The sequence below is a fragment of the Cygnus atratus genome, chromosome 3 (assembly GCF_013377495.2).
Source record: "Cygnus atratus isolate AKBS03 ecotype Queensland, Australia chromosome 3, CAtr_DNAZoo_HiC_assembly, whole genome shotgun sequence".
NCBI classification, from domain to species: Eukaryota; Metazoa; Chordata; class Aves; order Anseriformes; family Anatidae; genus Cygnus; species Cygnus atratus.
The window spans coordinates 35,395,625-35,411,358 of NC_066364.1; the positions used below are offsets into that span (position 1 = coordinate 35,395,625).

General features: G+C 40.9%; 1 protein-coding gene across 1 annotated transcript in view; it reads left to right on the forward strand.

Moving 5' to 3' along the window:
• Positions 1–2,891: 2,891 nt before the first annotated feature.
• BCKDHB (branched chain keto acid dehydrogenase E1 subunit beta) overlaps positions 2,892–15,734 on the forward strand; it is a 124,926-nt gene continuing 112,083 nt past the window's right edge. Inside the window, exons 1-3 of the mRNA XM_035559541.2 lie at positions 2,892–3,006; positions 5,607–5,684; positions 7,567–7,635. Coding sequence (XP_035415434.1) covers positions 5,621–5,684; positions 7,567–7,635 — 133 coding nt within the window. The 5' untranslated portion in view covers positions 2,892–3,006; positions 5,607–5,620. The remainder of the gene's footprint in view (positions 3,007–5,606; positions 5,685–7,566; positions 7,636–15,734) is intronic.

Sequence of the window (15,734 nt, forward strand, 5' to 3'; positions counted from 1 at the left end):
AATGCTGGCATAAACATGGGCATAATCTGGTCCATGTCAGTAGGGTCTGCAATCCCCATCACATCCTCATTAATTGCTTTACGTGATTATCCAGAAATAATAGTAATGGCTGCCAGGGGTTTTTCAATGGCTGTCAACAACATGAAGGATACACATAATGACTAATATGCAGAGATGGGGAAGGCAGTTGATTTCAGCTCTCAAAATCCTTTGCATAGATTTAACCGAAGTGGCCCTAATTGAGTGAACAACTTCCAAATGAGAGAGCTCTCTTCAAAATGTAATTCAAGTTGCTGGAATATATCAGAAACAATGTGGATATTGTTATCACTCTCTCAGAGCTGGAAAGTCATGAATGCTAGGACTCATCTCTACTAACATACCGGTCAGCCAAAGTACATTGGGATAAAACCCTTTGATTGTCCATTTCCATTTCCAGTACCAGTGCAGCTTCCTAAGGCCATGTGTGGACTAACTACCTTTTGTACTCAAAAGGCAGTAATAATTCAGGTAGCACTCATCTCAGAGTGTCGTAATTCAGAGTGTCATCTCTGGACACTTTTTTCTCTTTCATCTAGGTCTGAACAGCAGGTAAACAGGTCTTACTGGAGGTGAGTGTTTCTTTTTCCATCCTTCCATTGTACATGGTAGAATTTCCACTGGGCTGCAAAACCATTTCTTTTCTTTCCAAGTTCCACGTACCACCCGATGTGGGACACTGAACTAAGGCAGCAAGGAGTATCCTTTATCTGCCTGTGGTGAAAACTGAGGCATCTCCTGGAATATCTGACCAAGGTTATTGGTATGTTTTATAAATAATCATAATCATCATGAGAAACACTCATTGTACATACACCTAATAAACCTCATACTTTATAGTTTGAATGTAGCAATTCACAGATCTAGCGATTGACATAATAATAGATGATGACTTACAAGTAGGGTGTTTTTCTGTACTGTTTGTTCTCCATTTGGAAGTTTTTGCAGTTCTGGCCACAACAATGTGTAAATACAGCTAAATTCCTCCTATTAGAATACATTGCTTACTGAAAGAAACATAGGCAATTCTTTGAATAATAAACTGGGCTATTCATAATTTCCTACTCTATTATCAGCCATACAAATAAATAGTTATATAACATTTGACAGCTATTACGCTTTTCATGTATTAAACTTTTTCAGGTATTTAACTTTTGCCTCCCCATGGAGTGAGAAGCAATTGCAACATCTGACGTTTACTCCGCTTTTATTGGATTTTTTTTTCTACTGTCTTTTAAAATTCTCATTAAGCTTTCATCAGTATTATGCCTCCATGGGATATACTGGGATATGTTAGAACTTGTTTGACCCCATGATCTCAAGGGCTTTGTCAACCGTCTCCAAGGATAAAGGGCATGTTAAAGAGCAAACCACTGGGCTCCTCAATTAGGAGTAAGATTTAGCCTTTCATCTTGCATAAACCCCAGCAATTAAGAAATTCAGGATAAACAGAAATATTTTTTCACACAGTGCCTAGTGCAACAAAAGTCTTCACAAATGGTCCAGAGGTCATTAACAGGAACAGTTGGCAATGGGTTGGAAGTGAGCTGGAAAAAGCCACTATCTAAAGCCGAGTGAAACATGTCATAGCAGGTGGTAAACCTCACCCTGAGTGGGAATGAGGGGTGGTCGCTTTGGTAAGGAAAAATCAGGAAGAATGCTTTACAATACCTGGCAAGAAAAATGTATGTGTAGGAAAGACCAAAGATAAATTAACTTCAATTACTAAATAAATTGTCTTGAGTACCGTGTTCAGCTTTGGCCCTACAAGGACATTGAGGTGCTGGAATGTGTCCAGAGAAGGGCTACGAAGCTGGTGAAGGGCCTGGAACACAAGTCCTGTGAGGAGCGTCTGAGGGAACTGGGGTTGTTTGGTCTGGAGAAGAGGAGGCTCAGGGGAGACCTTATTGCTCTCTACAACTGCCTCAAAGGAAGGTGTGGGGAGCTGGGGATCAGCCTCTTCTCACAGGTAACTAGTGATAGGACTAGAGGGAATGGCCTCAAGTTGTGCCAGGGGAGGTTCAAGCTGGAAACGAGGAGACATTTCTCCTCAGAAAGCGCAGTCAGGCATTGGGACGGGTTGCCCAGGGAGGTGGTGGAGTCACCGTCCCTGGCGGTGTTCGAGGAAAGGTTGGACGTGGTACTTAGGGACATGGGTTAGTGGGTGACATTGGTGGTAGGGGGTGGTTGGACCAGATGATCTTGGAGGTCTTTTCCAACCGTAATGATTCTGTGTTTCTATATGTATATTAATTATATATATATATTTAGCACTTGAAATTTATATATATGTATATATGTATATATTGGAATGTGTGTATATATAACGACGGTTATGACCCAAGGGACTCTGGAAAAGGCAGCTCTGGGACACGATGAAGAATTAACCCCAATTAGTACGGGCAGAGGGAGTGGCTGGGCATGCAGCTACCCCACGGCCAGCGGCTGGACGCTCAGCTCTCCCCGTTCGTTCCCCTTCTCCTCACGGGCCACCCCCCGGGCTCTGCCCAGATCCCTTTCCGCCACCCGCGAGGGGCTCCCCGGCGCTGAGACCGCCCCGCCCAACGGCCGCGCCCGACCGTTACCGCCCCCAGCCCCGCCACTCCCGCACGGCCCCGCCCCCTCCCGGCAGGCCTCCTGCGCAGGCGCAGAAGCCCGTCACTCCCCCCTCCCCACCCACCGAAGAACGGGCTCTGATTGGCCCGCCCCCCGCCGCTTCTGGCCAATCGGGACGCCCGCCGGGGACCCCGCCTCTTTAGAACGCGCGGCGCCGGCAGCGGCCCCCGGCAGCGGCGGCGATGGCGGCGGCGGGGCTGGCGCGGGCGCTGCGCGGGGCCGGGGCCGGGGCGGGGGCGGCGGGGCGGCCGCGGGTTCGAGGCCCGCCCTGGAGCCTCCCGCTGCCGGCCGCGCCCCGCCGGCCCGCCGCGCACTTCGCCTTCCAGCCGGACCCGGCGCCCAGCGCCTACGGTGAGAGCGGGGCCGGGCCCGGGTCCGGGTCCTCCCCGCGGGCAGGGCTCCGCAGCACGGCCCGCCCCGCCGCCGCGGCTGGGGCGCGGGGCTGGGTCGGCCCCGGGAGGAGGAGGCTGAGGGGAGGCCTCATGGCGGCCTGCGGCTCCCTCATGAGGGGAGCGGAGGGGCAGGCACTGAGCTCTGCTCTCTGGGGACAGCGACAGGACCCGAGGGAATGGCATGGAGCTGGGACAGGGGAGGGTCAGGCTGGGTGTTAGGGAAAGGTTCTGCACCCAGAGGGTGGTTGGGCACTGGGACAGGCTCCCCAGGGTGAGTGGTCACAGCACCGAGCCTGCTGGAGTTCAAGAAGCGCTTCCACAACGCCCTTAGTCGTGTGGTCTGATTTTTGGGTGATCCTGTGTGGAGCCAGGAGTTGGACTCACTGATCCTTGTGGGTCACTTCCAACTCGGGATATTCTGTGGTACCTCGGTGTCACCACTTAGCGATTAATTCCAAGAAAGCTCTCAGCCGGTCCTCGTTAGGCACAGGCACGCCAGATGTCACAGCAATGCCTGCACACTGCCAGCTTCGGCTGAGGTCCCGGTGGAGAAGCCCTTGTGGGCAGGCCTGGTGCTGGTGCCATTTGCAGAGAGGAAAACTAGTTCCCTGTGCCTGAAAACATGCTTTGAGAAATCCTGTGAAAAACGCTGAAAGTGAAATAAAGAAATGCCAATGCTTGTCTGGACATTAATGCGTCTCCAGATCCACCGTTCACACCTGCAGGGCACAATTACTGTCTCCTTCCCCACACGGGCTGAAACAAAAGCCTTTATTGTAAGCAAGAACAGCAGGTCACAGCAGTCAGTGCCAGCAGGTTCTGACAGTGGTTGGAGTAATAGGCATTTACTTGCTTCAAATGCTGGAATGATTGTGCCTTGGTAAAAGGATAACCTCAGCGCTTGTGTGGATGATGGGGAAAAGAGATGAACAATTGCTATTCACAACTCTCCCTCTGCTGAATTTGTAAATGTTGATCATTTGTAGCTACCTCATGATTTGAGTGGTTCCCATAATAATTTTTACAGTTTCCTCCTCTTAAAGGGCCATGTGTAACAAGTGAAGCTATCAAACATGGGAAAGCAGCTCCCCAGCTCTGCTGTGCCATGACCCAGCTCTTAAACAAACAAAAAACCCGAATGTTACTTAACAATTTAAGAGCAGGGGAAACCGAGTGATGGCTGAGAGATACTGTACCTACTGGAAACAGACTGTAGTTTGTTCTTCTTTGTGATTTCTTACTCCTGGTTTTACATTTCTTTGGGGTTTTTACTCTTTCCTCACCTTAACACCACCACCACCTTTTTTTTTTTTTTTCTGTTTGGCATGCTGTGTGTGCTGGTAGGCAATCCTCTCCTGGGCTGTGGCTCGTAATTGTGAGCTAGACAGAGGTTTTTTGAGTAAAAATGCTACCAAACATCAGCCAGGGATTTCCTTCTTCACTCAGTTTCTGATAAGGCATCATTTTGTTTTATTGGAGAATCTGAGTTGGTCACAGTAGCAGGGACTGGGCTATCGCTTTGTTCCATCTTTGTTTTAAGGCCCTTTCTTTCCTTGCAGCATTGCAGTGAAGAAGGGGACGTGCAGTAGATCTCAATACAGTGGACAAGTGCTTTCCTTTTACCCTTTTTAAGTATAGCTGTTCAGCATCCAGTTTTCCTCCTTACTTGGAGTTTGATCTGACACTTCCTATCTGCAGGCCAGAGAGAGGCAGGAGGTGTAGAAAACTTACAATAGTAGTAGGTATCTGTAAACAGTAAAGGCTGGAGCTTAAAAACAAATACATCTAAGAGTGATAAAGAAAGTTCGATGAGATCTGGTGAACCTCAGGAGAAAGTATGCCTATCCTCAAAACAATAATGCCTTACTATTTTTTTTCCCTTTGAAAAATCATTGTATTAATATTTCTTTGTAGTGCTTAGTCTGGAGGAGAGGAGGCTCAGGGGAGAATTTATTGCTCTCTACAACTGCCTGAAAGGAAGCTGTGGGGAGCTGGGGATCAGCCTCTTCTCGCAGATTACTAGTGATAGGACTAGAGGGAATGGCCTCAAGTTGTGCCAGGGGAGGTTTAGATTGGAAACGAGGAGACATTTCTTCTCAGAAAGAGCAGTCAGGCATTGGAACGGGTTGCCCAGGGAGGTGGTGGAGTCACCGTCCCTGGGGGTGTTCGAGGAAAGGTTGGACGTGGTACTTAGGGACATGGGTTAGTGGGTGACATTGGTGGTAGGGGGTGGTTGGACCAGATGATCTTGAAGGTCTCTTCCAACCTTAGGGATTCTGTGTTTGAATAAGCATTGCAAAGCTGCATCTGCAGCTATGAACATGGTGTTTGAAAACAGGCTGAGTAGAATTTTAGTCCTTGGGATTGCAAAGTATGCAGTGCTCAATCCCATCTGTCCCATAATTTAAGTTTACTCAGCCAATGAGCCTTTGAGGTTCTCCTGACAGGGATCTTGTTTATGACTCTTGACTAAATTTTTATTAAACTTTTGTACCAGTGTCTTCTAACACATTTTGTGCTTTGAACCAATTACATATCTAAATAATTCCTTTCACACAGGGCAAACTCAGAAGATGAACCTCTTCCAGTCCATAACAAGTGCCTTGGATAACGCTTTAGCCAAAGATCCGACTGCAGGTATGCTGTACTCGTTAGTGTGTTTTGCTTTGTATAGATTGCATTTTGTTTTGCCTGTTTGTGCACACAATTAAATACATTCCTCCTAGCCTTTAGAGCTTTTTAATAAGTTATTTCTACACTTTGATCTCAAAAAAAACTTCAAAATGTGTTATTAGGGTTGAAAATACATAAATAAAATATTAACGGATTATTAATGGATTGTGTGATCTAAGCTGTAGTTGTGTCTTCTCTATCAGCTGGTTGTATTTTGGTTGAAAGCTGGGACAGAAAGCTATGTTTCCTAACACACTTCTGGTGTTTAAGGGCAGCTTTAGCTGCAGCAGTAAGTAAAGGAGGTTTTTCTTATGTAAGTCTTCATTTTTTAGTTCCTTCTACTGTCCATGCTCAAAAAGTGGTGCTTTTGAAAGACCACATATTCTTGCTCTGTCCATTCTCCCTTCTCTCCTTTCTTGCCCTCCAAAATTCCTTTCTAGCTTTACTGATTTCAGTTCATCATTGCACATAAGTGATGTAATATTTTCCAGTCTTTGACAGTCTGGGTAACCTATAATTTTAAAGAAGGTAGCTCATCGTGGTCTGATTAAAAAGGGTTATTCTAAACCTCTCATCTTTTTATTTTTTATGCAAAACTATTTACTCTTAATTCTTACAGATAACAGGAGGTCTGTTGCTTCTGTTGTCATCAACAAAGGTGTGATGATGGCCAGATATTTAAAAGAGATTTTTAGTGCCACAAACGCAGCCGCAAAAGGTGTATGATCGTGTTGTGTCAGTTTGTTTTTTCCTCCAGTGCATTAGTAACACTTTTTGGCACTACTTAAACCACTGTTCACTTTGAAGTCTGATTAGTTGCCTAATCTGTTAGGACAAATTCCATCTTTTGTATCCAGTCTGTGCCTGTATACATTCCTTCTCAGTCTAGAGCTGTATTATATACGTCAGCTTTATTAAATTGGACTTAGACAACTGTAGGTAAATTGGTGCCAGGAACAGATTTTAGTGCCATTTCTGTAGTATCAACTATGTAAAAGTGAGTAGAATGTTACTCCAGCAGGAACCTAACCTTCAGCCTTTTAGCTGCTTTAAGGCCCCAGTCTTGCTACTCAGCGTTGCGGGGTTGGATCTGTGTAAAGTCCTTTTGCCAGACCATACTGGAATTCTGCAGTCCAGATCTATGAGCTGTAAAGTATTATCCTACTTACTAAATTAATCAGTGCTTCTTGCAGTAGAAAGCATGTCCTTCATATGGTTTTAGTTGTATGGGAATTGAGCACCTGTTGTCTAAGTAGTGGAAATCCTCGTGCTCATGTAATCTGTCCAGAAAAGTATTTCAGTGGATGAAGAGAATGAGTAAGTCCATGGAAGTATGCTGATAGCCACGTGAAATGGCATTTTTTTTTTTCAGTACCAGCTGGCTTGATCTGTATTTTGAAGAACACTTCAATTTAACTTTTTCAAAACACAGTATTTACTGAAATCTGTGGATGAAGAATGTGTGTGTTTGCCAGTTGAAGCAGATCACGTAACTTTGGACACTTTTTCGTGGTTGAATGCTTCTTGGAATTGCTTGTATTAATTTAGATGATGTGATATTATAGAATATTTCGGAAAAATAGATGGTTTAAATGAAACCCTAGTTGAATCAATCATGTTAATTCTGTTTTGAGACATAGCTGTGTTGCTTTACAAATTCCTCATTAGCCTTTGTTCTCTTTTTGTTACGGTTAGGCTGTACATGAGAAGAACTGAGACGTCAACATAAAATCTTGAAGTAAAATGGAGTGTTAGGTATTTCACATAAAAACCTCTGAAACATGTTCATTAAAAATAGGATGCATTGGAGTCACGTTAACCTTCCTCTACTGTTCTTATTTTTCAGTAATATTTGGTGAAGATGTGGCCTTCGGTGGAGTCTTCAGGTGTACGGTTGGCTTGCGAGACAAGTATGGTAAGCTAGCATTTAAATCTGACATTATTTTCATATTAACATCTCTGTTCTTTTCTGCCCTGTATGGTTTATGGGATAAAAGATGAATATGTGGGAGAAAATTCTTGTCAGTGAACTTTTGTGTCTATTTGCCTTTGAAAATATAAGTTTAGAATGTGTTATCATTTGTGTTATCATTTATGTAAGCTTTCAAAGTTACTGAACTTGCTGATGTAAATTAATTTGTTTTCAATTTCTTCAAATAACTTCATCAGTATAACTTCAAATTTTTAAATATTCATCATTTTGGCTCCGCTTAATTACTGTCATCAAATTAAAGCCTCTTAACAGCAATACACGGTGGTGCTTTTCAGTCCTATCAGTCAAGAACCAGGAAGGGATTACCTTAAAATTGATTTAGACACTTTGTTAAATATAGCGTTGTCTGATATGCCTTGGAAATGCAGAAATACAACACAGTATAGAAACGTGTTCTATGCTTGTTCTTCATCTAGAATGCGATTGGTTTACATATTTGGGAACCTGTGAGAAGGCATTCAGAGAAATATTACAGCCTTTGCCTCAAAGTAATCTTAGAAGTAACCTTTGTCTGTCCACTAGGTAGGCAAAAACAGATTTGCAAAAGTATATGAAAATTAAATGATACTTAATTATCTCAGACCACAAACAGTTGAGGTGAGTTCAGTGGAAGAAAAAGAGTAGTCACTTGCAAAAACTTTATATTTTTTTAAAAAAAGGTTATTTTCTAAAGAAGTTTTAATTAAGAAACTTCTTAGAATAGAGTAGTTCAGTTGGAAAGGACCTTCAGAGATCATCTAGTCCAACTGCATTTTAAAAACCTGCGGGAGTTTTCAATAATTGCTTGCATGATCTGTGATGTAAATTAATCCTTATATTGTGTTCATTTTGGAAGAAACTTTATTTCTGCTGTTTCTGGGGGACACCCTCCTACAGAAGAGCATCAGTGGTTCATAAGATAGATGTGGGGGGAAAAAAAAGGTATGCTTCTGTTACAGTATATGGTCTGAAAAAAAGTAAGTGTTGTGTGCACAGTTCTTTTTGGATAGAGTTAGCCACCTAGTCCACAATCTGGAGGAATTTTCAAAGTACTGTTCTTCCCTTTTGTGTGGTTTCTAAGTACTCATTTCTCTACAAGAAGAACTGTTACTGCCCCAAAAAAGAACCAGTGTTCCACGTAAGGCATGTGAGGTGACGCATAGTGATTTACAGGTCTTGGAAACTGGTTGTGGCTACAGTAACCTGCTGGCTTTTTATATGGGAATTGTCTTCCCCTGGGCCTTCAAACAGTTTGAAGGATGTTATAAAAATGTTAAGGTTTGGCAGTATAGCTTCTTTGAGGCACAAAAATGACTTGCAGCAAGTGATTACATCTATTTTAGTTTTTTCATCTGCTGAAGATGAATTACTGCTATCTTGGAGATCACAAGAAAGCAGCAGACTGAAAAAGGGAGAGGAGGAATACTATGCTTTTGAGAAATTTTAGAAACATAGCCCTATTTTGTCTTTTTGTTTCTCTGCTTCAATTACTGTGTCGATGTTTTCTCACTCTATGCTTGTATATTAAAATGTTCATATAGTTTCAATCATACTTTTATTACTAAAGATCTTTAGAGTTTCATGTTGGGGTTAAGTTAGTTCTGTAACTCTGGTGGGATATGTTTACTCTGCTGACCAGGCTTCATGTGAAAATGAAGTTCCTGAGACAGCAGTTGGTTTCTGTAAAAACAAGCAACAGAAAACTTTGTTTGGGAAGTAAGTAACAGGAGCAGATGGCTTCATAAGCAACGTTCTAGTTTTTTTAGTGAACATCCCCACTTTAAAGTCACAAAGGAATAAACTTTTTATTACTGGTGTGTTGCTTTGAGGGTGATTTTTTGGTTTTCTTTGATGTAAGAATGTCTTGTAATATTGGAATGAAGGAAAGGCACTACTTCATTCCCGTAGCAGTGTTTTAACACCATGTGTTCAGGTGTGCCAGTGCTGTTCACAGACTGACAGCCCCTGCCCCAGAGTGCAGGGGTGCTGTTGAGGTGGGTGCTGCTGAGGGAATGCAGAAAACCCTTTATAAAGGGTATTACAATAGTCTCAGCACATCAGCAGCCTAGGTAGAATCAAATTTGTTCTGTGGGTATGAAGCGAGGATTTTTAGTGAAATTTTTGTGAAAGATATTTGATACTTTGGGGATTTTTGAATGGAACTCCTTTAAAGCATGGGAGACAACATGGGAAATTGTAGAAGTACTTATATCAGCATTCAGAAAGGGCCAATGAAAGCTAATATTGATGTTTGATCAGAAAACGTGCTGATCTCTTCATAGTGAAAAAGATGATAGATTAGATGTGGAAGAACTAAGCTTATGTTCCATGTGACTGTATAATAAAATGGGTGGGTATATAAAGTGTTGGTGAAATCAAATTGACAAGTTGAGAAGCTGCCTCTTCAAATTCATTCAGACTGTTGCGAAGATTGTATTGCTACAGGAAAAGTGTCGTTGCTAAAAGAGAGAAATTTTAAAAGCTTTTTGACGTGTTCCTATCTTAAAAAAAAAAGTTTCTCTTACACATTATATAAAGATGTTAAGATCCCTTTCTGTCTTGCAGATTCTAAGATTTAGGTCTTGCTGAGAATTGAACTGAAGATGTCGATAGTGATTGAGACAGAAGGTAGTGGAGAAGGCATGACAGGAGAAATAAATGAGTTCTTTATAATTCTTCTGATGAGGTACCCATAAGTACGTGGTGGCAGTATCTGAACTACAAATTTGGATAGAGAGAGAAGTCTGAAGATAAGAGGTGATCTTAAGAATTGTCCGCGTAATGATAATTCAACTTTTTGTAAGGCAGGTAAGATGACACAAGAACTTTTGGCTTCTTCTCTAATAATGAAATCCTCTGGAAAACAGGCAGTGGCTGGAGAGGAAATGGCAAAGATGAACTACAGGACATACTGAAAATCTAGTTACTATGCTTAGGAGAGCCAGGAAAGACTGAAAGCACAAAAATTGAAGGAATCCAAAACTTCAGCAGGAGTGTGGCTGTCTGTCAGCTTTGTCTTGGAGATGAAATAAGTTCCGGATGCAGTGCTTGTTTTATGCAGAAGCTAGTCTGAGTAAAGTAAGGAGGAATTCCAGACAATTGATGAACAAGCAACCTCATGGATCTTGCCTGTACAATGCAGTTTACATACTTACTGGCTTTTCTTTCACCACCTACCTCGTGCATGTACCATCAACATAATAATAGGAGATGCAAGTGGCATAATATGAGGTTGTCTCTTTATGATGATATAAAATACAATGGAATTAATGCTCTTTTCTTTTTCAGAGTGTTTTTTGCATTTTTGTAGATAATCCAAATCACTAGGTGGCAGTCTATGCCTATAAATACTTAGACTTTGATACAAATTAATAGTTCCTTTTAAAGCATATTATAGACATGAATGTCTAATTATCATCTAATATTATAGTAGGGAGAATTTAGTGTATTAATACTCAGTTGTAGTACTATACAGGTGGTGCTTCCTATCCAGACTGTTACTCAAGTCTCTCTGGACAGGTAAAGAAGAGGAAAAAATTGCTTTTAGAATAAATTATCATCAAATCTAAAACTCTTTTTTTTTTCCAGAAAAGCCATTTAAGCTCTGAGCATAGCGTTAATACAAACACGGCTAGAGGCCTGTGCTAACAAGCAAAAGAAGTGCAGCTCGTTGACTTTGTAAGGAAGTAAATCCTAGTTTTTGATCCGATGAATTTTTGACATGTTACGAGGAATTTTGTTTGAAATGGTTTAATTGAGGAATCATATGCAAACAAGTCAACATGCAGAAGTTTCTTCTCTGCAATAGCTGTAACCTAGGATACTGTGTTTCTTCCTGTACATCTTATGCCAACATCTGAAATAGGCTGCTTACAGATCTCTGGCATCGTTTGCAACTCATCATTCTTCTATGGATTTCAGTATGTTTTACATGAACCGAATGCTTAGAAGTCAGTTGCTGTGTAATCCTCTTTCCTGAAAACGAGTAGACATCTGATTGATTGATTTATTTATTTTTTAATGTGGAAAGTTCATTTTGGAAAAGGGAAAAGAAATAGTCTTGTACAGTTTTTCTTTGGCCCTTGCCTTAGTTCTTTCACACTGGATGGCATACTCTGATTTCTTCTTTCCTTCCCCATCACCTCCTGCCAGGTTTTTGATTGTCAGCATTTTGCAGAGGTTGCACACTCTAACCTGCAGAATAGCTTTATTGAAAAAGTAACAAATGTCTGCTGCTCCATACTCCTGCTGTCTGGAGGTGTTTCCCCTCTCTAGAGGAAAGATGTAAACTATATGATTCATAGCTGGTTCCCTTGCCTACTGTATTTTTGTAGCCTCGGTAATGTGTGCAAACTTCTAAAATTGTTTTCTTTAAAGGGATGTACATTTGTTCTTTTGAATAAAATGTTATCTGAATGAAATAGCTGTACATTTGTCTTTGAGTCTGCAGATGGATTTGAAGTAATGATTCTTGGACTGTAAATACATCGTGTCTGGTTGCTCTGTTTGAAGTGTGAAATAGAATTGCAGCATGTAAAGATCGGTATATTAACTCTTTCCCTTGTTCATTCCACATTACAAAAATACAGAACAGATCAGAGGTGAAGAACTGAAAGGAAAAAATGGAGAAAGTGGACAGAAGTAAAGACTGATAAGCAAGAATAGCAGAAATAGAGATTGGCAAGACGTGCTACTCTAAGAACGCCAGAGCAGTCTAAATGGAAACTCTAAAGAAAGGTCCACTTAGCCTAATGTGGCCCAAAATGAAGATTTTGGAAAGTTCATGTAACCAGAGGAAGTATAGTGTTGAAATGTAATTATTTCATTGACCTATTCGAGCATATAGACTTGTTTTATAAATAATCCTTTTATGTTTTATTATACTGATGCATCTATAAGTGCAAATAAAGTTTGTAGAATTTTTTCATCCAAACCAGGCTTAAAAAATAAAATAGTGTGAAGTGAATAGGAAAAAGATTGTAAACAGTGATTTGTGTCTTTTTAATTTGTCCAGGGTATTTTCTTTCAAATTGGAAAATTGCAGAAGAAAAATAAAATCAAGAAAAGAAATAGTACTTGTATTGAATCCCGTGGGCCCAGGGGGAGTTGAATCAAAGATTTTCCCTGTGGAAAATTTCAAACACATCAATCAACAAGTGACTTAACTGCATATGAAACCACAGTTATAGAAACAAAATAACATCCTTATGTGAGGATGACCTAGCCACATCATTCGTAATGGGCTGGATGCTTGAAAAATGATTTTATTTATCACTTCCATATTTGTTTTCCTCTACTCTCTGCCTGCCTTACAGAATTGGATCTCTAAAGGACAGGGTATGCTTTGGGACAGATAAGTGCCAAGGCTGGTCTTAGCCTTCAGTGATGGAGATTCTGTGGCTTCCCTACACACACTGTCCCAGTGCAGGATTATTCTTCTAGTTCAAAGCTTTTTTTTGTCGATAGATCTTCTCTGGATTCTGATTGCTGCAACTGAAGGATAGGGACCATCCAAAACTGAATACATTACTCTGCTTGGGTCTTACTGAGAAAAAACAGGATTGCTTACAGCTTTCTGTTGATACGTCTCATGATAATGCTAGCTTGTCCTGCAGCACTGATGTTTGTTTCCAATGTCTGACCCACTGTAATCCCTGGATGTTATTTTGCAGATCTTGTGTCTAGGGTGTAAGCTCCTGGGTGAGTTTTCAGGGAACACTTCATTCTCAGTAAATGAATGGTTTGTTTATAGTCCAGCAAAATAATTCAGGATGTTTTGTTTATCTGGCCCAGGAGATGGCCGTACCTCACCTCACCATGCCCAAGACATGCCAGCATTTCTAAAATTGTGGTAGTCATTCTTTGAAGAAAAGTGTTTACTTAGACACAAAATATTTTTATGAGCTTATGAGATGCAAAAAAAACCCCAAAAACAACACTGAAGGCAAGCTCTGTGTTTAAATGAAATGCCTATTGGGAAAATCTGGATGAGAAGATAAAGCTGACCCCAGGTTGTTACGGTATTTGCTGAAGTTTCTTGGCTAAGGATAGGATATGCTTTAGAAATTGTTTAATGTCCTGACAGCTTTTAGAAGGTTCTTCCACTATTTCATGCTACTGAAGCTGAGCAAATAGAGGTAGATATAAATTTATTTTTTAAAAATTCTAATAGTTTGCCTCCAAAATCCATAAAATACCTTACAATGTTTGCATGGTGTGACTGATTTTTTGTTAGTCATTTCAGGCAGTTGGTTATCGTGGAGACATCACAGCATGTTACTGCCCAGGGAGTGGAGATCTGTCAGGGGAGGTTCTGGGTCTGTGCTCATGGTGCCAGGCGTTGCACTGCAAGGTCAGGAAGTAGCTGAAAACAGCAGGAATAGGCTGGCTGGGGCAAGTAATGCAGTGCATTAATGCCTCCCACAAGCTGCTACTGGTTGGGTATTGTTGCAGCTGGTGGGGAGATGCTCTGGGGTTTTTCCATGAGTTTCTTTTAATCAATAATCACGGGGTCTTCTGCATCCTTTAAGGACATAGCAATAAGCTGTTACAGTGAAAAGAAAAAACTCAACCTAAAGTAGCATGAGAAATGTGATTGGGGGTTATTGTATAAAGAGATGGATATTAAATTTTTTTTTTTTTTCTCCTCAGAAGCAGACTGCAAGGTTATTGAAGAAGCACCCTGCTACCTCTTTTATGTTAGTTCTTGTCCTTACTGACATATTGCATGTGGTTGAATGTGGGTGGGTATTTTTGATGTGTCAGACTTAAGCTGAGGGTGGAAAATTTTATTGAGTTAAAAATGACTGGTTGGTGTATAGAGAGTGAGTAAAATCTAAGAAATCTGGAGTTTGGTTATCCTTGTATCATTGTAGATAGATTTAAGCAGATAATTCTGCAGATTTTTTTTTTTCTCCTCCTGGTTCTTCCAGAGCAGTTTGGCAAGATTGGGGTTTTGTGCTGATTTATATAAATGTCTTTGAACAGTAACATCTGGAGAATGTGTTCCAGACTCATTACACAATAGTACATTTTGTTCATTTTCATCTTAAATAGCCAATTCTTTTCTTAAGATTTACAGCTAGGAAAAGAAAAGTTATTTGAGAATTTGATATGGTGTAGTATGTCCTTTTACACTGTGTATTGATGGAATATTGATATAAAGAAATAAATGTCAGCTAAATATTTTGGTTTTAGCTTTGCTTTTAATTTTTCTAATTGTTCTGATAGTGTGCAGGTTGTGAAAACAATGAATGTTTTGTCAGAGACTCGCTAATTTTTATTGTGATTCGCTTTATATGTTGTAAATCCGAGGGAGAGATAAGGATATACTTTTTAATATGAGCTCTGGGCTGAGTATCAAGTTCTAAGAAAGCTGTTCTAACACATTTTTAAGATATTTCAAGATACACTTCTGGGCAAAAAGTATGCGCTGCTGCTGAACTCCATCAGGATGGAATTTTCCACTTCATAGAATACTTGCACTGAAACATTTAAAAATAATATTGGAGCAATACCGTGTCAAGGAGGATGAAACTCTACTTGTTAACAATGCAAGATGGATTTTATGGACGTAACTAGTATTTGCAGTCTGTATCGATACCAGCTCTTCCTGCATAATTTTTCTGGCCATGTCTCAGATGTCAGTCTTGATGCCTTTATTATTCCTAAAGTGAATTTACGTGATTCTCAGTTTCCTTGGCTGGTCCTGTGATCAGTCCGACTTCTGTTTCATTTGTATGCATCACGTGGGACTAATTTACTGTTTTTTCTGCCTCTGTGGTTGGTGATGAGAGTGTGGTAATTATCACCACTTCAGTTTAAGAAGGTGCTGCAGTCTTTATTACAGGGGGTGCAACACTTTTGAGTTTTCTTGGATGTAATTTGTTAGAAGCCTGGAAGGGTCAAATTGCTCACGACCACTGCCTGTGAGTCCAGTCAAATGTCTAAGCAGCTTTGTGACAGAAGCACTTCGAGGACCAGGTTAAACTTAATTTAACTTGATTCAATGTCATCGTCTAGTGACTAGACTGACATAACAC